General features: G+C 43.3%; 1 protein-coding gene across 4 annotated transcripts in view; it reads right to left on the bottom strand.

Moving 5' to 3' along the window:
- Positions 1-1397: 1397 nt before the first annotated feature.
- The window catches only part of PIK3R1 (phosphoinositide-3-kinase regulatory subunit 1), a 77332-nt gene continuing 56164 nt past the window's right edge, over positions 1398-22565 (bottom strand). Inside the window, exons 4-15 of one of the 4 annotated variants that reach the window (XM_065905732.1) lie at positions 19898-20029; positions 18940-19141; positions 18651-18730; positions 7226-7328; positions 6603-6701; positions 6315-6495; positions 5921-6046; positions 5058-5200; positions 4673-4849; positions 4506-4574; positions 3630-3800; positions 1398-2776 (exon numbers count right to left, since the gene is read on the bottom strand). In XM_065905732.1, the coding sequence (XP_065761804.1) occupies positions 2587-2776; positions 3630-3800; positions 4506-4574; positions 4673-4849; positions 5058-5200; positions 5921-6046; positions 6315-6495; positions 6603-6701; positions 7226-7328; positions 18651-18730; positions 18940-19141; positions 19898-20029 (1673 nt within the window). In that variant the 3' untranslated portion in view covers positions 1398-2586. Of the gene's footprint in view, positions 2777-3629; positions 3801-4505; positions 4575-4672; positions 4850-5057; positions 5201-5920; positions 6047-6314; positions 6496-6602; positions 6702-7225; positions 7329-8734; positions 8975-10739; positions 11108-18650; positions 18731-18939; positions 19142-19897; positions 20030-22565 lie in introns of those variants that run through there. The other 3 variants (XM_065905733.1, XM_065905735.1, XM_065905734.1) reach the window with 3 other exon arrangements.

Here is a 22565-nt window from a genome sequence, read left to right as displayed (position 1 = left end):
TGACTCACTGTGATAGGAAATCATGAATTCTGCCTTTGCTGTTCAAAGAAAAATCTACTGCATTTATGCTCATGAGATGTAGATATGAGGCAAGTGCCTAATACCATGCCATCTTGCAAAGTGTTGAAGCAAAAATGTGAACAGAATGGGAGCTTTTTCACAAAATACTCCATCTCAGATATTTTAGAAATTAAATGAAAGTTACTTAATAATATACATGGATATGCTATCAAAAAAGCAATAAACCTAGTTGATAAACTACTGTTAACTCATGGTTGGGCTTCTGTATGACATGGAAGGTTAGTTGTAAAGCAGACACTCATAGAATAAACTAGGGGAATCATCAATTGTCTGGAGATGAAAGGGAGATGGTCAGGTCAGTACAGTCAAGTTTGAGGATTGACAGTCTGGCTGTAAGACTGACTATTGCTCTTGATATGAGTAGCTTCATGTAAAAAGGAAAAAAAAAAAAACAAACATTCTACAGTTAAGTCAGCTGCTGGACTGATCCTTTCAAAGGAACATTAAAAACAAAACCCAACCCCTTACCCCAGTAGTTGGAAGGAAAGAGAAACAAAGCTGTGGAGAATCCAACATTGAGCAAGAAGAACTGAAGCTGTAAGATTCCATTTTAATCGCCCCTTTATTCCTTCCAGTGTAGGCACAGTTCCCACTAAACTGAAAGGCTTTTACATACATAAGTGGGAGATAGAGGCCTCTTGCTCTTGCCTTAAGTTGGAAAGAATACTCTAACAATTCCTCCCTCTTCCCCACAATGAAGTATAACACATACAATTATTTGGGTGAATGAGGACTGTTACTATGATTCCTACAACGGCCATGATTTCAACAAGCTCCCCACAATTGGGGCAGGAACGATGATGACCATGTGAGGCTTTCTGATTTAAGTTGAAATGGAAAGCTAGGAAAATAGCAGATATCCAGATAAAAATATCTTGTTCAGGCCATGCTTTTTTCTTAAAATGGATGTTGTCTGGTTGTTAATGGGGTTGTCTGATGTTAAAGAGAGACAGGTTTTCTAAATGCAGCAATGATATTTTGAAATCAGTGTTTCCAACAAGGATAAGCACTGCTTGAAGACCCTGCCTGCCTTCCTAAGAACTAGCGTTCCAGTAGGTTTGTAATTGTCATGAGGGCATAGTAAGTAGCAGATCAAAGTGGGAAGAGACTTCACTTTGCAGTGATCCACTTCTCCGTAATCACAAGAAAGAGAAAGTGCATGCCATCTCGCCAACCCGCCCCCACCCCGCTTGTACAACCCTTTGCTACATCCCCCTCCCTAGATTCAAGAAGTTCACAATTCTTTACGAAACAAACATCGCCAGGTACCGTATCTTAAGTCTTGAAACAACATTGTTGAACTCAGCGATACTCTGTCATATTCATATATCTTTTTTTTTATTGAATAAAGCAGCTTTGAAGCTTATCAGGCACTGCCCAACAAAACATTTAGTCCAAAAAAAAAAAAATCTGTTATGAACTTTTTAACCTTGGGCTAACAGCCAAGTACTCTGTACAAGAAAGACTGCAAAATATTTCATAGTTTTAATTCTGAAGCCATTTTTTTAAAACTGGCATCCTATACATTTCTTAAAAAAAAAAAAAGGAAATGAGTAACAAAATGAATATTAACAAAAAAAAAATCAGGGACAGTATTTTCAAGCAACAAAAACTGGGGCAGAGGAAGCTTATTCTGAAGGTACATTTAAAACAGATAACAACAATGAAAATTAAGAATTGCATAGCACTGTGAATTTAGCCTTCAGCACAACAAAACAGAAGCTATTTGGTATTGATACAAATCCATCTATTTGATAGTTAGTCATCCAATAGTATGTACATATTTTATATACTAAATGTCATTTTGAAGTCCTGTTTTCGAAGCTCCATTTCTCTGTTGGTGGGTCTTCTTGGTTTGAGAATGTCAACAAAACACTTTCTGGCACTCTGCTACAACAGAATTTCCTCTGAACGCACGGAGCAGACGTTCCCTCAAGTGTTCCCTGCGAGCGGAAGTGCCTTTCTGCTACATATCGGTTCATTTCGTTAGAAAATGAAATAATCCACAGTGCAGTGTGTCTGGGGCCACCGTGCACGGCAACACCCAGGCTGGACCGAGCGACCCCAGGCTAGGGCTCTTCAGCCCATCCCTGCTCCGGTCTCCAAGGTCCAACTGTTGAGCTGGTAAAGCTTCTGAAAGCACGAACAAGCACCATGGTTAAAGGCCTCTTTGTCCCTGCACGCAGAGATTTTTGCATTTCTTTTTCTCTTTGTGTGTGGTTGTGGCTTTAAATTAAACCAAAAAAAAAAACCACCAAAACCGAAACAGAAAGAGGGAAGAAAGGAAGGCTGACGAAGCACTCCAGACGAGGAACGGCGGCTGTCCGGCGCGTGGCCCTGCGGTGCGTCTTCCCTTCCTGCCGTGAGGTCGAAGGCTCGAGTCCCATCTGCAGACGGGCGGCTGGGTGTCCGCAGCTCAGTTCCCAGGTCAGGCTGCAGGGGAGCCCTGTGCTTGCCAGAGGCCTTGGGGAGTCGAAGGTGAGGAGCAGGCTGGAGGGCGGCCCTTCATCGCCTCTGCTGCGCGTACACCGGGTAGGCTAGTGTGACGTTGAGGGAGTCGTTGTGCTGCACGAGGGACGTGTGCTGGTAGTGAAGCACCAGCTCCTTGAGGGAGCCGTACAGGTTGTAGGGCTCGGCGAAGCCGTAGCCCGTGGCCGTCTTGTTGATGACGCAGTGCTTGACCTCGCCGTCCACCCTGCATGGGGGGAGAGAGCACACGGGCCTGCGTGAGCTGAGGGAAGCGCGTCAGAGAAGGGACACCCGGTGCTGCCTGCGCTCCGGCCTGCTGGGGCTGGCCCCACGCTCCTCCGGGGCTGAGTGACCTGGGGAGGTACCCAGCTTCCCTGAGCCACTGGGTGGTCACTGTGCGACGGCTCTGGAGTTGTCCTCATGCCTCTCCATCTACTCTCAATTCTCCTAGTGACTCGTCTCCATTCAAGGTCTTTTCCCTTCTTTCCTGTAGCAGTAGCCCTCTGCTTACATGGAGGGAGAGGACAGCCTAAAACATACCTGAGAGCCTCTCCCTTCGGCAGGCCACTCGCTTCTCTGAAATAATGTTAGTGATGCAACCTCTCCCCCTTCGTGGGACTCCCCAGACCCTGACGATAGACAAAGGAAAACCGGCCCTTGGAGGGAAATGTCTTCTCTCGGGTGTAATGATGGCAGGGACAGTGAGCAGAGCCCTTTCTCTTACTGTTTTAACCTGTCCCTGATGGGGACTTGACCTGCTGGTGGTGCTTCCACGTGACTCTCCTCTGCGTTTAACTATACGGAAGCCCCGAAACAGCAAGTATGGCTGTTTCCATTTTAAAGATGAAAAAGAAAAACAAGACTTCTTGTGATGAGACGGCCGCTGAATTGCCACCCAGAGCCCCAGTTTTCCACCTGAATAGCAGGTTTCTTTCTACGAGACCCTCTGAACAGATACTCCTGCTTAGACGTTCCAATATTAGGTTTTATTTCCTCTTCTACACTATTGTAATGCTTGAAAATGAGAACTTTTCCAAGCCCTCGCCCCCAAGGTTGACTGGCTGGCTGCAGATACGTACACCACCGAGCAGGCGTAGCAGCCCTGCTTGCTGCTTTCCCGGACGAGGAAAGTGCCGTCTCGCTTCCCCCGCAGCAGGTTTTCTGCTTTGTTTCGGTTGCTGCTTCCAACATTCCAAGTCTTCTCGTCATGGTGGGGCAAATCCTCATCATCTTCTACCAGCGAATATTGGCTAAAGAGGAAGAAGAGGTTTCTGAGAGGGGTGCACATGACGGCCGCTAGCCTGCCCCTCTGAGACAGAGCCCGCCTATCGCCTCGACCTAGTTCCTGCCTCTCCTCTGAGCGAGTCAGGCTGGCAGTCACGGGGCTGCCTCAACCAGCTCCTCGGGCCTGAGCGTCCTCATCGAGTTTAGCCTTCAACCCCCTGAACAAAGTTGGCAGCACCAAGTGAGAATCTTCCTGTTTTCAAGTCAGCAACTATGCTCAGCTACCTGGGCAGAGAGGACGGTATTAAACAATCCTGTTTGTCCAGTTTAGATCAGGAAATTGACTGACTAGGAGGAACGCCAGTTTTTAAATAATTGGAACAAAAGGTATACGTGAGCTTTAAAAATATACCAAACAGCAGTTGTCTCCCTTCCAACTCCCCTCTGACTGTTCGCAAAATATGTTGGGATTTTCCAGATGGTTCTGGGGCTTCATTATGGACAGTGTCACTTATTCCCCAGCCGATGCAGGGGGTGGGGTTGGGGAGGTGGTGCAGATAAATCTGTTCTCCTTTGCTCAACTTTCCTTTTTTAAAATACTGGGTAATGAGACTGATATATTTTCTCCTACAAGATAGTCCATTTCTCACTTGCTCTGCAGAAAGCAAGTCATGCATTTTCCTCAAAAGAAAAAACAGCCCTGCCCCCTCCCATCTGTACTAACTACTTACTCTTCCGTGTTTTCATTGCCCAGCCACTCGTTCAACTTCTTCTGCCGAACACCTTTCTGAGTCAACCACCTGGAAAAGAGTTTTAAAAAGAAAATGCATTCAGAACCTATCCTTTATTTTCGCAATTACCTACCATGCACGGGCAGGATCCCACTTCCAGTACATACATCAAGTATTGGTCTCTTGTCTTTCTTAGCTGAATGAGGTCTGGCTTAATGCTGTTCATGCGCTTGTCAATCTCACGATACTCAGCCGCCTGCTTCTTCAAGTCCTCTTCCAATCTCCTCCTGCTGTCGACAATTTCACTGATTCGAGACTTTAACTTTTCATAATTATGCATAATCCTGTAGGTAAGAGAGATGCATCTGTAATTACCTGGAGAATCATGCAAGTTCCCCCAAGGTTTCAGTATTGATTCTCAGCAGTTTGCCTCAGGTAAAGAATGCTTTCTCTTCCTGTCATTTCACAGAAATAGAGGTCACCTTTAGATAGCATAAGAGAATTGTGGTTATCTCAAGCACAAGGGCAAGGAAACCCTCCCAGGTCACCAACCTCTGGATTTCTGTCTCATTGCCTTCACGTTTAAACTTTTCTATGTATTCTTTGCTGTACCGCTCCTGGGTTTGGCACTGTTCTTCAAATATTTTTATGGTTTCATTAAATGCTTCAATAGCTGTTCTTTTCATTTGGATTTCCTGCAACACAAATTTTAATAAGACAAGGTCATTCCTTTCACAACAGACAATTTCTTATGGCAAGACACTACCGAAGACGATTGGAACATCTGACATGTAAGTCCTGTGTGAGCAAGGTGGGACTCTAATTCATAAAACTCCTTAAAATAGTATCAGAGAAGCACACATTTTCTTTGGAGAATTTTCCCAGTCTATGGAAGATGATGGCTTGACACTTTGCTACAGTTTTCATCTTTTTTAAAAACCATTCCACTTTTATCAGCAGTTTATGGCATCCTTCTGCTCCCTCTGGCGGTCCCAGATATGTGATGGCCTCTAGGAGATTAAGCCTCTAGGAAAACAAGGCAGTAAATGTAGCCTCGACCTTTCACTGCAGCAGGACCTACCTATCATGGTTAAATCCCCATTTCAGAGATTAGACAAGTCTGTAGAACTTCCAGTTATTATTAGCTTTTACGCTACAGAGAATTCTGCAATCAGCAATTATGTCAAACCAACTTAATTTATTAGCCTGACACTTACAGGCTTCATTTAAAAGGTTTAGAGATATAGTAAGTAAGTACTAGAATAATCAACAATGATTCACAAATAAATGATCTCTCTCCTGTACTGCCAGAAAAAAACACTTTACAGTCTTTTTTTGAAGCTGAATATAACATGCACTTGATTCTAATAATTAAGAACTCTACAGTTTTAATGTGATTTTCACAGAAAACTCACCTGGGAAGTTCGGGTATAGTCTTCATATAATCTATCATATTCCCGACTTTTTTCTTGAAATTGAGTGTTATATTCATGTAATTTTTTCCCTACAGCTTCAATATTATCTTCTTTGACAACTTGATCCTAGAAGGATTATAGAGATTAGAAGAAAAAGGGAAAAATAAATTCAGTTGATAAGGTACTTTTAAATGATCATTGTTGGAGGATTTTCCCACATCAGATATTTTGTTACAGTATTTTATTGTTGAAGTATTTTATATACTTGTGATCACAAAATTACAGTTTGAAAGTTTTTTGAGTTTAATGACATGGAATTCATCTGCCTCAAAATATTTTCTAAGCATTAAAAGAATCTTTTACAAATATTATAACAACATGGGTATGTGATTACCTGTTGGTATTTGGATACTGGATAAAGTAATTTCACATCCAGTTTGGGATTATACTGAGCTAGAGATTCATTCCGGTAGTGGTTTATTAGTTCAACCACAGAGTTGAAGGTTAATGGGTCAGAGAAGCCATATTTCCCATCTCGGTGAAATATTTTGATTAATTTGTTATTTCCTCCTTTCCTGCAAATACAGTATAAAAATAATGGCATTAGAATTCTCTTTAAAAAACCCAGTACGTTCTACTATCACCTTGAACACGCCAATTTTAGCCACGTGCCCCAACTCACCTTAGTGTAAGAGTGTAATCCCCATGCATTTTAGTAGATGCGTCTCGTACCAAAAAGGTCCCGTCAGCTGTATCTCGAAGTTTTTCATTCACTTCTTCCCTGAAGTGAAAAGGACATGAGACAATGCTCACCTCGAAGGTTTGATGTTCTCATGGTTTTTAAAGGCATTTTCAGAATCAACACCCCAGTCACTCTGAACAAATCAGCACAGAAAATCATGATCCCCAAAAGGTTTCCTCTTTACTCCCCTCAAGAAAAAAAAAAGCTTAGACTAAAAATGCCACTTCACTACGTTTAACGTTAACTCTGAGAGTTTTTGTCTAATAGAGAGAGTGACTTTACACTCTGCCTGGAGGCAGTGCCGCTTCACCCTACTGCCTGCCTGACATCTCTGTCAATAATGAAACTTCTCGGGTATTTAATTTCCTGCGGCATCCAGCACCCACAGCTCCCCGAGCTCAGTGACTTCTATGGTCGTTTCTGGAAGGGAACCAACTATGCTTCATGCTTATGTTGGATGATATCCTAAAAATGGAATTTAGCAAGCTGGTGCTTTTGCTTTTCTTTCTCTTCATCTAAACTCCCCAGCTCTGCTGAAAAACTCAGAGTCTCTATAGCCTTACCTCGAGATATCTCCCCAGTACCATTCAGCATCTTGTAAAGACATATTGTTATTCATACCGTTGTTGGCTACAGTAGTGGGTTTTGGTGGTTTGGGAGGCAGTGCTGTAGATGGAGGAGAAAGAAAAAGTTTTTGCAATCCCAACTGCAAATAAACATTTAAAATTCTACCCAAGTTCCTTTAGATAAATAACATTTTCATGTAGAAAAGATTAGCTATGAAACACAGCAGTAATGTACAAGTCCACGAAACTTTCTTTTTTTAAAAAAAATCAAATCTTTGACTACAGATTAAAATTTTAAAAAAGAGCTTAGAGACTAGAAAATAAAATGGGCTGGCCATATAAATGAATTTCAAAGTAAATCCAGAGTCACGACATCTTCTACTTTTAGGTTTGAGCTGCATTAAAGTTTCATATCTGGTCAAATCTATCTAAAGTAAGAAACCAAGAACAGAGTAGCAGGAGGAATCACATGGCTTAGTTTTAATTTCCTCCTCTTATTTAATTATAAAAGACAAATTTCCTTTCTGTCCTCCACAAATGCCGCTGCGGTAATAAAAAAGCTCATCTACACAGCAATATGTTTTAAGAGGAGGAATTGGGTTTCTCTAATCTTAGTCTTTCAGGCACTGTTCTGCCAAATGCCAGTTGAAGAGACTCCTCTGTGACCTCAATCTCTTTAGTATTCATGTTAATATTCTATTGGATAACTATGCTCTATATTATGCCAAGACTGATTAAAAACCATATCCCCTCTTCCTCAATGTCAAATCAGTATTCATATATCAATTGGTGACAAATAAAGACTGCAGTATTTCTAAATTTCCTAATTGGGAGGAAGGCTGAAATAACAAAAAGTAAAATAAGTCTAGGATATCTTGCTAAATTCTAAGTCATAAATTTTAAAGCACCACTGTTAACATTTTAAGCAAAAATTATTTCAGGAGTCTAGCAGGTAATCTTATAAAGCCTGAGACTCAATAATGGAAAGCTAACTTCTCTCACTGCAGTATCTTAAGAGACAGCAGACAAAGTCTCAACATTTGATTCAGAATAGTTTCAGGGCACCAAGAACTGAGTTGCAATCACTGCTACATTTGACATGCTTTCTAAAGTACCGAGTGTTATCACTGCAAAGTGCCACACTGTTCTCAACCACTGTCAGAAAAGAAGCACCAAGGATGCAGCCTTTTAATAAAGGAACGATATACAACAATATAACCCAAACAGCAAACGAGCTCGAGTAACAAAAGACACAGGTGAAAAACTGGAATCCAATTTATATCCATTCAACTAAGAATAAGCATTTACCCAACACAGCCTGACCTGCTTGCTTCCACAGGCAGTCAAACCATTTGTTTCATTTTCACACTGTGAGCAAACTCATTCTTATTAAATTAGAACAAATTAATAAAAACAGACATCCAAAGAGGAGCTGTTTATAGCAGTTGTCAAAAAAATTAAATGCCACAACATTAACCAGTTCTCTAAAGAATACTGCAGTATTACCTGGTGGGTCCATTTCTATATAAAACATCAAGTCTGTGCCACAATTTATATCTGTCTTAGCATATTCTAAATCCAGGTCTTCCATATTCCAAACAGTGTTGTACATTTGTGCGAGAGTTTCCTTGGCTGAGCTCAGTTATAAGAAAAGAGTCCGGCTTTCTTTGTAATGGTGTCTTGGAATTCATTTTAAAACCTATAAGGGGCTGCACTGTAACCTATGACATCACACATCCCAGCCAATCAAGTCACAAAAATGTCACCAGACCACTCCTGCTTCATCATTTCTCTTCCCTACCAGCCTTCACACAGCCCAGACCTCAGGAAGAGCCTACATTTGACAGAGCTGCAATGTGTAAACGCTGTTCGTTTCCAAAAGGTGTTTAATCTGACTGTTCTTCTTGAGCCGTGAGTTTTCTAATTCCTTTTTTATTGCTCCTTGCAGCATGGTACGCTCCACTGTTGGCAGGCTGACAAAAGCTGATATGCAGCAGCACGTAGCTTTTTCTACCCCCTCCCCCTAGTGCATCTGGGTTTACAGATAGCCTGATCACTCCTTGGTTTAAAAATCTTACAAAGGCATCCAAATGGTATACTTAAGATATGTTTTACAGTCCTAACATGCCTCCGATATATATTAAGAGAAAGAAGGATCAAGAACTCTCTGGATATTCCATTTCAGTCCTCCATAATTCACTGCACACTCAGAACTTATACACTGTCACAAATGTACTACATTAAAAAAGCACAATTAAAATGTAGAGGCAAAAATCTCTATTAAACACTGCAGCTGAAGCTAGACTTTAGAGAATATGGAACGCACTCCCCCCACCAAAAAGAAGACAGGCCATATATCAGAATGCAGAGTACAGGCAGAGTTATCTTTGCAAAGTATTTCTCACTGATGAGCCCATTTTCAGATTTACTGTGCTAAATACTGCTTGAGGGGGTGGGTGATGTAATCACTTGGATGGGGTACTTTTTTTTCCCCTTCCATCTCAAATGCCTCACTTTGGGAAGAAGTATTATTATTCCTTCTTAGCAGTATTAAATGTAAAGAAATCAACTCCCCTATAAATCTAAATATTAATTCTTCTATAATGAGCAGGGAGGAAGGGAGAAAAGGTTTCCCTCACCCATGTAAATGTAGCTAATTTAAAAAACTATAGTGGGCTGTGTGATCTGCGTACGTGTGCCTGTCACATATTTCTGTGACAATTTAAAGCACACAGAAGCCCTTGAAATTTATTCTTAGAAGTTCTGTCAAATTTGGAATCATAAAATATATAGAAATAGCAAAGCAAGGCAGCCTCTGAGCACTGCTCACGTGTCCCTCTTCCAGCTTATTTCATTTTCCCACTGAGGAAGAAGGCAGATGCATCCTACACCCTCCCACTCTCTCTCTCACTCACATGCTCTCTTTGCCTAAAGCTTTAAGTAACCAGAAATGTAAAGACAAACGGTAAAATGGTAAAAGTGGTGGTGGTGGTGGGGGAGGATAAGCCCTCAGAAAAGATTCAGGAAAAAAAAAAATTCCGAGTTTAATAAAAACGTTGACCCAAGTCCTCCCAGCAGCTACGGCCAGCGCGACAGCCCCAAGGGCTTCCCCCAGCCCATGCCTTTGGGCACCCTCGGTGCAAACCGGTCCTGCCGCTGAAGCCCATGTGGCAAACAGCCGGGAGGAGGGCAGGGAGACAGGTGACTGTCCACGTCTCTCCCGGGCCTGGCCAGACCCCAACTTCCAGACCAGCACTGGGTAATTATCTTCCCTGCCCATTTCCAACTGGAGCCCCATCTTTCCCTCACACTGTGCCCAAGGAAATGGGGGAGTGGTTCCCCTAATCTCTCATCTGCCCTCCTCATGCAGTGCTTACTATCTCTCCCTCTCCCTGGGACACACACACACACACACAAACTATAGAAATGAATCTTCCAAAAGAGTCCCCCCAAAAAACAGTGCAAAAGCCAAGGAAGGGGCAGAACAGTGCACAAATGAAAGGCAACTTACTTTGCAGGTTATGCATTTCAACGGTTTCCCTTGGAAATGCTTGTATCCGACAATGGAAAAAAAAAAAAAAAAAAATCCCCAAACCGACTCCTCCTGCCAGGCGGCGCAGGACCCCGGGACTCGTCCCCCGCGGCAGCGCCGCTCAGCGCCCGCAGCCCGTGCAGAGGCCGGCCGCCCGGGACCCGGGCTGCGCCGGCGAGAGAAGGAGCCGGGGCGCTCGCACGTCCCTCTCAGATAAAGATCGCGGCTTCATGATTAACTTGGGCAGGTTCAAATATTTGCTGAGCTAGGGATTTCGGGTGGGGGAGGGGAGCCCAAGTCCAAGTTGTCATCATCGGCTAACAAGTGGCCGGTGCCAGCCCGGGTCCTCCTCCTCCTCCTCCTCGCCGAGGAAGTGAGAAGGCCATTGTCAGGGGGCCTGAAATAGGTCCTCCAGCGGCTGCGGCGGCAGCGCCGCTCGCAGGGGCTCGAGTGGTGGCCGCAGCGCAGCGAGGCGCGAGGCGCTGCCAAACACAGGAAGTGGCTGAGCTCGTTCGGCAGAAAATAGAATCAAAGCCTTGCTTGTAAGGCCCGAACCTCTCAGGAGGGCCCAGAACGCTGCGCTCGCGTCCACCTCCCCCACGCGCCAGCACACAGCCCCGCAGGTGTCCCGGGGGAGCCCCCGGGGGAGCCGCCTGCAGGGAACGGGCTTGCAAACTGGTCCACAGGAGGAGGCTCCTCGGACGCGTGACGGCGTGGCTGCAGAAGTGCCACAGTATTAGCGATACACTCAGATACAAACTCTACTCTGCAGCTACTGGTATGGAGTCCATTTCAACTCCAGTTAAAACGGCCATAAAAACACTTTAGGCTCATGCACACTGTACAGAGAGCAAAGAGTGGGAGGGCAAGGAAATGGCACCCCATTCTAGACGGTTCTTTTCTCTTTACTGGATAAAAGTTACAAGGAACCAAACTTGGGACCCTTGGCTTCTATTTAAAAAAAGCTAAAATTTGGCCAAAGAAAAATTTCACTCACATCAGCACAGATGGCTTTACTGTTATCTCAAGAATCTTAACCCGATGTAAAATCACAGAATCACTAGGCTTGAAAACCAGAGCAAAATTCAGAGATCACTTCAAGGAATTCCCTCCTACTATAACACACACGTTTGAAAACTAGAACACTTGTTAGAAGAGGAAAACAAAATTTAGAGATCACTTCAAGCAATTCCCTAGTACAAAACACACACACTCTTCTGACCCAAAGTGAAGTGGTTTGCATAAGATTATAGCACTAGTCCTAAACTCCTTTTTCTCCACCCACTGGCCCTGCTCTTAATTTACTTCCCTCTGCCAGAGAAAGTAAAAATTAACAAGTGAAACTGAAGTTAATTTCTTTTAAGCCACATGCAAAAAACTTCACACCTAGAACAAAACCGACTTTTTTTTGTTCCCTATTTTTAATTTTTTTAAAAAGCTGCCTTCTAATTATCTTCGAAGAAATATGCATTCTGTGATACCCTTAGACTCTATACAAGAAGGTGACATGCAATGTCAAAGGTCACATGCAAGATAAAGGAAGATCTAAGTGCTGACCCAGAGTCCACAAGGGAGGAACCAGCTTCAGAATTATTGCAATATGTGGGAAATGCTGCCAAACTCAATGAGAGTGATTTTACAAGCTCTGCTTTGGCGCAGTTGATAGATTATGAAGCACCTACTCTTCCAATGGGGGAAAAATTAGTCTATAAGTGAATTTCCTAGTTCCTGCCAGCTGATTACAGACATAGGGTTAGTTCAGAGAATACCCTTGCATCCTGAGTTGCATAATCTTGCCCTACCTTAAAAAAGTCTTTCTAAAGCTTGGGAATCTTGGAAATGTCAGTCACTTACACATACCTGTCTGGATTCACAGGATGTGTCATGTCAAAACCTTTTAAGATTAAAATGTTCTCTAGTCCAACGGTCTGTTTCCCGTGTCAGAAGAAAATTATCCACTGGGAAACAGCACACTGTCTACTTATAGGAAGTCTTAAAAAGATTTGAAAACTTTGCTTCAAATTTCTCACAATATGTACAATCATCTACCATACAGGTTCTATTAATTACTCAAAGTATGAGAAGAGTCTCTTCCCATTCAATTTTAGTCAATTTAGTAATCTGCAAAACACATGCTATTTATTAGTTTAAAAAGGGAGCCCTCTGCTGGTAGAACAGAATCAGTAACTTTGGTTCCAGAGAAAACCACTGTGTCCAAAAGTTCACACACAAAAATATAATTGCCCAACTGTCATTTAATCTATATGATTCACTAAGAAAAAACAAATAAATGCACAGATGTCATAACAATCTTGGAAATATTTTACACATGCCTGCTAAACTCTTGTAAGAAAACGTTTAAATTCTGAAACCCAGAGATTTCAGAAACCTGGGTTTCCACAATAGAAAACTTACTCAATTGAAAACTAACTTTGCCTTCTAGAGTCTTCAAAACACTAAGTCTTATGACTTTCCCCTTCCTCAGAGTTTTGTAAAACTCATTTCAGAGACAAAATAGGCCATGTGGCACTTCTCAGCAGGTGTGAGCTAGTCAGGAAAAGGTTTCTTAATTGTTAATATAGTGTGAAAGTTCCAGACAGAACGCTGAATCTCGTATGTGCCAATCACCATTGAGAAGCCAGTGCTCCACAGGCAGCTTTCAACCTGCACGGCTTCTTCAATGGTTTTCTGGGCCACAATTTAGGAACAAAAGCCCATTTGAAAAAAAAAAAAGGCAGTGAGAAAAAAAAGAAATGAACCCAAATCTTTTAAGGGTTAAACTAATGCCTCTCTTCTTAATTTTAACTTAAGACAACTCAGAGTAGAAGGGCCTTTCGGGGTGATGCCAATTCTCCAGTCCACATCCAGGGCTCTTAATGACCCTACAGTAAGAAAAATGTCCAGTTGAGTTTATACATAAACTCAGGTTTGCAGATGCACCAAAGTTATACATTCTATAGACTATTGGAAAAGGTGTGTCCATTGCTTAGCAGGAAAAAAAAAAAAAAGAGCCCCTTCACAATTTCCCTCTCAGCTGTCCCTTGGGACAAAGAAGGCTGCACTGTGAAAACAAAAGTAAAAGTGAACCATACCCTCCAAGACATGCTCCTGCTGTTTAGAGCACAAATAAACTTCCTATTTTTTGTCAAAACCTAGCACGCCTGGCCTGTTTACTCCTACCCATCTATTAAACACACAGTTTTTTCAAGGTTTCATTTCTCACCTTCGAAACAAGCCTCTAATGTCAGACCACATTTTAAACCCAATAAAAAAATAAATCAGAGAAAAGTAAAACTCTTTGAAAGTCATTTCCCTCTGGCTTAGTGCTTGCTTTAGTCTTGGTTGCAAACCAAGCCTGGAGCATTTAAAACAAGATTTATGAATCAGGCTCTTCAGGATAAATGTTTTGCAATGCACCAGTGGTTAAAAATTAACTCTGACAGGTGTAGAAGGGCAAGGGGGAGAAAGAAAGTCATTTATTTTCCGTCTGGGCTTGAGGGTACAATATTAGACTTCAATTATGCTACATTAATATTTCTGAATATATCCGTGAAATCTGAAATATGTAAACACACTTATAATAGGTTTCATTCAAAGGCACCCTGTGTTAAATAGCCCCTGTTTTACCTTAGTTGCCCTATAGAAATCTGCTTTAGCGACCTAAGGATCAAGTAGGGTAAACATAACACAAAGTGATTCAAGAAAACCTGCTGCTCCGCTTTAACCATTTTTGACTCTTAGTAACAAAGAGAACAGCAAACTGTGAACCAAGTTCTAAGAACATACTGGGTGCTTAGTTTCCCTCCCTATAGGAGAGAAGCCTTACTTCACAGGTGTGCTGGCTGCATTAAATGGGTTGGTGTGTAAGAATTCTTTGACAACAGGGAACTTTATCAAAGAATTTTTTAAAATTTTATTTGGAGGATCATTATGCTATGCCCAGTTCTACGCTAGAAAGAGCCGAAAAGAAGGCTTTGTGCTTGAGAAATGTAGCCGAGCAGATGAAACAGACAGAACACTACTGAACGGCTGAATATAAGAGGACGAGGGACGTAAGGGCATAAATGTACTGAATGGGTCAGAAACCTGCACATCCAGCGGGGGGAAGCTCCCTGGGTGCCAGAGAAGAGGATGGCACTGTCAGGGGCTGCTGGGCACGGCGATACATCGTGTGCACTGAGTTAAGGGCACCGGGGCCAGGTGGCGGAGGAGGGCCGGTCCTGAGATCCAGGCGCCTCCACTCACCCGGCTGCACACACAGCCGAGGGCATCAGACCTCCAAGCAGTGCGCCCACGGGGCAGCGACTGCCCAAAGAGTGTCCTTTTCAGATCTGTGTTAAACCCCCTCCAGGCCTTCAGTGGGGAGCACTGCCTGCTAGGATTTGGACAGCACTAACCAGGGAGGTGGCTTGAGGAGATGGAGCTGAGAGTGAGGCCAGCTCTGGCAGGGTCTCACCAACACTAGAGCTGACATGAGGATGCTAAAGACATACTATATTGTCACGAGCCTCAGCCCTCCTCACCTCATGTAATTCTCATAACCATCCCAGGAGAGGCATTATTCCCATTTCACAGACTAGAAAACAGTTTGGAAAGGCTGAATGAAGGTCTTGGCGATGAAGTCAGCAAGGAAGCAGCAAGAATTGGAATTCAAACACACAGATCTATCTGACTCATCCTCTTCTCTCCATTGCATGATGCATGAAGCAGGAAGGAGCAACTTGGAGCCTGATCTCAAAAGCCGTAACAGTTGCACTGGGGCTGTTCCCTCTATGTGATCCATGGGCGCAAATGTCACCTATTTTTAATGTATTACTTGCTGGAAACTTCAGGGGATTTTTTGAGTGGACACTAACAACAGCCCTGCTACCAAGGAAGGTTCCAGAAGTCCAGGCGGCAGACAGAGCTGTGGGCTGGTGTCCTGAGCCAGGAACCCCCTGCAGACCCAGCCCTGGCTCACACTGGCTGGGGTGGCCCCAGGTGAAACCATCAAGCTCTATGGCCTTCAGGTACAAGTCAAGAGCTGGACAATACTTTCAACTCTAAAGCGACACTTTGGATGATGCTGTCACTTAAAGTATTTACTGCTTTTTCAAACCTGGTAAAAATATCGAGCTGTTATTTTTATCCTTTACAATGTATTTTGAATAAATCTTTGAAACTCTTTCAATGAAATGCTATTTCTTCTTCCCCCTTTCAAGTTGTTACCTATTCTTCAAAGCCCATTTCAAGTTCTGTGTTTTTCCCTATGAGTTTTTTTCTGTCTATTCAATTACCCTAAAAAGTCACCAATCACATCTCTCAAATTCTTTTTATACTTCCAGTACACACCCTCCCACCTAGAATTTAATGAGATGCTCTGTGCTGATGGGTCTTATTTGAATTGACAGGGTGCCTCACGCATCATTTGTTCTGCCTCTCATTTCCAGTTCTAACTGGTAACAACTAGAAAAGGTATCTATTTGCCCCATAACAGTCTTGCTTGTCCTCCACCCCCCAAAATATCATTCAGGCATTCATTTCTATTCACGATAATAAAGTTACTGCAAATGAATGATTTATGACTGTTCCCTGGAGGTGCGCCCGTGCTGTTCTTCCCAGTCCCATGGGATGAACACGTGTCAGAGTGATGATGGGAGACTCCAGGAAAACATCACGTTCCTACCAGGCCAAAGAAGTCAGTTTTCTAACCGGGGGTGTCCCGTCAATCATCTACACTGGAGCCATTCCTGAATACAAAGGTGTGGATGAGGAGATACTGTCCTGGGGTAGGTGGTCTGTTTTCACCAGTGAGAGGCAGTGAAGCAACAAGTTAATTCCAAAGGTTCCATATGATGTCCAGAATCACATGAGATATCACACAAATGGGGAAATGCCTGCAACTCGTGTTTAAAAATTAATTGGATGCAATTTGGGAGGGGAGAGGCTGCATGAGTTCTGGGATAGTCGAGTAAATGTTCAAGGCTTTATCGATCATTTTCAACAGAGCTGATGGAACAAATCCACCCTTGAAATTGGCACACTAAATTCTTAGCAGAAAGATGTAAGTGGGGTCCATGACATAGCAAGCAGTCTTGAGAGTACGTGATGAAAAACAGTTGCGGAGCAAGCTTTTCTTGGGTGGAATAAGGCTGAAACTGAGAAAGACGTTTAGCCAGTTTACACCAGAGGCAGAAGTATCAAACTCCATCACTGATTCTAGTATACCCCGTGCAGTACAAATGCTTGAAAACGCTCATGGAATGAAATTGTTTGTGGGTCTCCGTCAAGCCCGATCTGGCTTTTCACTTCCATGTTTTCCCCTCTTCTCTGGAGCGGGGTGGGGTGCTGAGAGGACTAGGAACCTCCCCCTTTCTCTGAGATGGACCTCCACATGAATCAGGAGGGAGTGAAAGGAGGCAGCTTGATGCTTTGACCCAGGGTCCTGTCCTGTTCTTCCTGGTCCTCTTCTTCTCCACCCTTGTGATCAGTCTAGAGGGGGTGGTCTATAAACAGCTCTAGTACCATGTTCACACCGGCCCATCCCCGCCCCACAGAGTACTTCTAACCTGTCACTGCATCATTTCCTACTGAGCCCAAAGGCAGCCTCTGAACACCATCACAGAGCTCCCTAACCATTATCGAGTGATCTGAGCAGTCACACAGATGAAACCTTTTGGCCAACCCTCAGAACTACACACCTGGGCCTACCTGTTAACAGATTTCTCCGATGCAGTGGACCTACAATCCAAGATATCCTCCTTGCTGGGATCTGGAATGTTTAGGTTTGCCTTATGGACTGTTTCTGCTACAGCTTTCACCTGTGGATCCCATATTTTGGGTCTGTCCATAGAAGTCCTGCCCAATACCTAGGTCATGAGTGGTTACCCATCCCATCCTTTAGGTGGGTTTTAAGTTGAGGCCTTCCCCTCTCTGTCCACCCAGATACAATTCAGATACAACTAAGCCTGGCTATGTAACACTCTTAAAAAAATCCATGTGTACATGCACACATGCATGTGCACACACACACGAGCACAACATAATGTACCAATGTATGACTGATAACTGGGTTCCCACTGCTTGCTCATACAGAGATGAATTTGGTAATTTGCATGAGTTACTTGTAATAAGCAACAAATTCATGACGTTTTAATTAAATTCAAGACATAAACTCAGACTACAAGCGATATTACTGGTCCTGAAACCTCTCACTTCACTCCTAGGACCCTCATCACTATTTCTATATGACCAGTTCACTTTTAACCAGTATACAGCAAAGCAAGGTTGTTTAGACCTTCCTCAGTACAAGAAAAATACATCAATTTAGATAAAATCCACTGCTAGTTCCACCTACATTTCCCACTTTGTTAAAAGGCTAATTGAATGCCAAGCTGCTTTCGCAGAAGCGTATGGCTTGCTCTAACTTGTTGCAGTCGACCCCTAGTTTCATACTGCTTGCATTACTAAAAATGTTTATTTTGACAAGACATTTCTTAGCCTACCTGATTCCAAAAAAAACACATTCCAAAATACTTTAAATTATATAGTAATTATAAACTCCCTACTTTGTAAGTATTAGGAAGAAAAACAGAAATGTCAACAAGTAAAATGAACGCCATAATTTATGCAGCAACCAGAAGCATCAAGTTGAAGCGATCAGGGGAGTGCTCCCAACAGCCCCCATCTAAAACCAAGGTCATGTAAAATCCACAAATTTCAAAAGCCGGATAATACTGATTATATATGCAGCACCCAGATTTGTTTTTTCTTTAAATCATTAAGTAACATGTTATTATCGATCTCAATTTCACGAGAAACTTATGCTACTTCAAAGGAGGTTGAAAGCCACCATTTTTCAGGCTCTAAAAAACAACAGTGAAGAAATTTTAAAAGTTCAGAAGGCATTACCTGGTGCAGGCTGGCGTTCATTCCATTCGGTGGAGATTAAGATTTCTATAATTTTTATGAGGTGTTCAGTATTCTCAGAACTACAAAAAACAAAAAAAAGAGAGGTCTGTTAGAAAACTTGTTCCCTAAACAGCAAACTCATTTTCACTTCTGCACATTCAGGTGACTGTGTCTGATGGAAGTATGCAAATGCATTTGTGAACTAGTATCTTTAGAAGAAGCCTAATGACCCATCAACTTAGGACTACCCTCATCATCCCCAAATCCAGGTTTCTCTTCTATCACTTACCTTGCTGCTGGGAATCTGAAGAGCAGAGGGCTGAAGAGTTCAGAAAGTACTCTTGCATTCAAAAGATTTTTGCTGGACGTTTGAGAGAGCTTGAAGAAATGTTTTAGCAAATACTGCAGTGTGAGCCAGTACTGATGAGGTATGCTGGGTGACCTAATGAGCTTCTTCAACAGCTGGATGTATTCTTCAGAACTCTGCACTTCTGTGCGTGAAAACAAAAAAAGCAAGGAAAAGGCTGAGACTGTTGGTAGCTATCAGTGACTAAACACCTAGATTTCTGTTCTAGCTACAGATGAGTCGTTTAAAACGAAGGCACCAGGAGGAGCAGAGAGTACGTTTGTTCTTCTCATTAGAAAAGGCATTATAAGAAAGTTGAAATCTCATGTCAAATGGAAACACAAGAAACTCTGGGCGTGCAGAACCACAGGAGGTTCTGGGTGTGCTGCCTGCTGTGGGCCAGCTTCGAGTGTGATTGGCTAACTCCGAGGAGCAGCAGATAAGTATCGCAGGTTTTAACTTTGAAGGTTACGAACCACAATTTCCTGTCCCCAGAGCACTTGAACTGAGCAATAGCTCCTGAAATGAGCGTCTTCCCTCAACTCATGTTCTAATGGAGGAAGGTGAAGCCAACATCCCCAGTCCCTCAGTCCCAGTTCAGTCCCCTGAATCCAGGGATGATACTTGGCACTCTGAGGCATTCTCTGATGTAGTGAGCCTTAAAAACCGACAAAAGGTTCACGATTAGTCATTCAACATGGGATGGCCTTCCTAAGCAAATGAGAACCTGGGTCTTGTACTGGATGCCCTGGTAGGGAGGGAGTTTGTGCTGATGGGTGGGGGGTGGGGAGGGACAGAGTCCTACTAACATTTTCTAAGCAATCTCTCTTTATATTGCAGCACTTGAGTTTACAAGTCCATCCACATCTGTTCAAGGAGACTCTCAGAAAAGGCAACATACCTGAGGCCAAAGAAATCAGTTCACTGAAAACGGCTACCGGAATGACAGGATTCGGTAAGTCCAGGAGATACCGTTTGAAGGCATCAGCTAAAACATGCACATCGAACATCTCCAAGTCCAAGGAGGCGGCATCTATGATAGGAATGTGCAAAAAAAAAAAAAAAAATCAGACATGTTATGCATTGTTTGGGGCCATTTTCTGAATGTGCAACTTAAATGTGACACGTGAAAGGAAGCAGTATGAGGACAAACAGAAGATGCTTGAGCATTTATTAGCAGTGCTTCTCTCAGGGGTTGCTCCTGGCATTTCGAGTAGAGCATTTTCTCCTTGTGCAGGACTGTCGCCCACACTGTAAGCATTTTAGCATGAAGGCCCCTGCCCCTGCCCCTGGTGTCAGAACACATTCCCAGACTTTGGGGCAACAGAAAACAGTGCCTCTGTTCTGGGCTGAATTGTGTCCCCCCAACTCCTATGTTGAAGCCCCAACTCCCAGCACCTCCAAATATGAATGTATTTGGAGACAGGGCCTTTAAAGAGGTGTTTAAATAAAAGGGGCCATTAGAGTGAGCCCTAATCAACTTGACTGGTATTATAAAAGGCAAGAATTTAGACAGACACACCACAGGCACATGCACAGAGGACACGGCAAGGAAGAGGCCTCCTCTAAGCCAAGAAAGAAGCCAAACCTGCCCTGAGCTGGGACTTCGAGCCTCCAGAATGGTGAGAAAACAGACTTCTGTTTTTTAAACCACCCAGTCCATGGAATTTTGTTACGGCAGCCATGGCAACTACTGCAGCCACCACATCATTTGCAAATACGTTCTAGAGATGGGGGTTCTGCCCTGGTGGAGAAGGGTTCTGTCTAAGGATGCTGAAGCACATAGTAAAACCTTCCTCAAGTCCCAATTTGGAAACATGAAATGCAATCCTGTCCTCAGATTTCCTAAAATTTGAGTTTTTTAATATCAGTATCAATTTAACCCAAGAGAGTACAGACTGATTTAACAGCAAGCGATTATAGAATTTTAGCAAATCTCAAGAAGAGCCATAAAAATAACATGAACATCTTTAGAATGTTTCTCCGTAGTACTGACAGAGTATCCTGATTAAGATATTACTAATTTAACTTGTGGGGCACTGAACTATCTCGAAAGAAATATAAGATATGCAATATGTCCAGTAAATCCTTCAGCTGGCAAAGAGGTCAGGCAATTCAACCCTGGGGTGATGTGAATCACAGCTGCTCTGTAGAATGAGGCATACGGCGCAGCTGGAAGAAGTGGTGCTGGGGGCTGGAGGGACCACAGTCACTGCTGGAGGATGCACACCAGTGATGGGCAAGACGACTCAAGAGCAATCATCTGGGGACTCGTGCACTCAGTGGAGAAAGCGAAGCTGAGGAGCAAAAAGCTACATCTTTAAACAGCTTTATCTATTCATTTTTTCTTCAAAAAAAATTTTTTTTAGAGGGTAACTGCTTTACAATGTTGTGTTAGTTTCTGCTTACAACAATGTGAATTAGCTATTAAGTATACATGATAGCTCAGTTGGTGAAGAATCCGCAGGAGACCCTGGTTTGATCCCTGGGTCGGGAAGATCCCCTGGAGAAGGGATGGGCTACCCACTCCAGTATTCCGGCCTGGAGGATTCCATGGACTGTGTAGCCCATGGGGTCGCAAAGAGTCAGGAAACGACTGAGCAGCTTTTGCATTCATACATTTGTGGCCTCCCTCCCACCCCCATCCTGCCCCTCGAGGTCACCGCAGAGCACCGAGCCCTGCCATTAGCAGCTCCCACTAGTTATCTCACACACAGGAGTGTACGCACGTCAGCGCCACTCTCTGTCTGTCCCCCCCCTCCTTCCCCCGCTGCCGCAAGTCAGCCCTCTGGTCTGCGTCTATTCCTGCCCTGCAAATAGGCTCATCAGAACCGTTTGTCTAGACTACACACATATTCATTAATACACGGTATTTGTTAAACAGTTTTATTAACTGGGCATTCAAATAAGTCAGAAAGGAGCACTGCTGGAACTGCTGATACCACTCTTGGTAATCTGGGTTGCAAGACAGTTAGAAAGTAACTAGGGGAAGTAACCTAACCAGGAGACTGTTGGGACTAGGTGGTGGCCTAGGAGAGGATGAGAGAGAATCAAAGTTCACTTAGAGATGTTCAGCTTGAGAAGCAGCAGCAGCATCCTGGATGCCTACGAACCAGGGTGATACTATAAAGCACTCAGGTTGAGCTGGAAGCTACCAGAGTTCCTTGAACACATCATCATCATAAGCCAAACCTGTCTCACCAGCTAGGTGGATCTTATGAAAGATAATCATATAATATCATAAAGCTCAGAGATATCCATCTGGTAGCAAATAAGGATAGGAAAAGAATGAAAAGGTGGAGAAGCAAAGGGTTAAACCACTTAAGTGTCCCACAAAGAACAAACCAGGTACATATTACATCTTCAGTAAGTGTGGGCAAGGGCAAGACTAGGTCTCTGCGTAAAGGATCCATGTGGAAAGTAATACAGCTACTAGTGTGATTGTCAAAATTGTGTGTGCATCCCTATTGGAGCATTCCATAGCTGCTGGCCACGCCCCCCCAACCCCACCAGCCAAATCACCTGTATACTCCATTTAATATCACTTTGCCCAGAAAATTCATATTTCC

The sequence above is a fragment of the Muntiacus reevesi genome, chromosome 14, assembly GCF_963930625.1.
Source record: "Muntiacus reevesi chromosome 14, mMunRee1.1, whole genome shotgun sequence".
Lineage (NCBI taxonomy): Eukaryota > Metazoa > Chordata > Mammalia > Artiodactyla > Cervidae > Muntiacus > Muntiacus reevesi.
The sequence above is the reverse complement of the archived record's forward strand: the minus strand, read 5'-3'. Positions and strand labels throughout refer to the sequence as shown.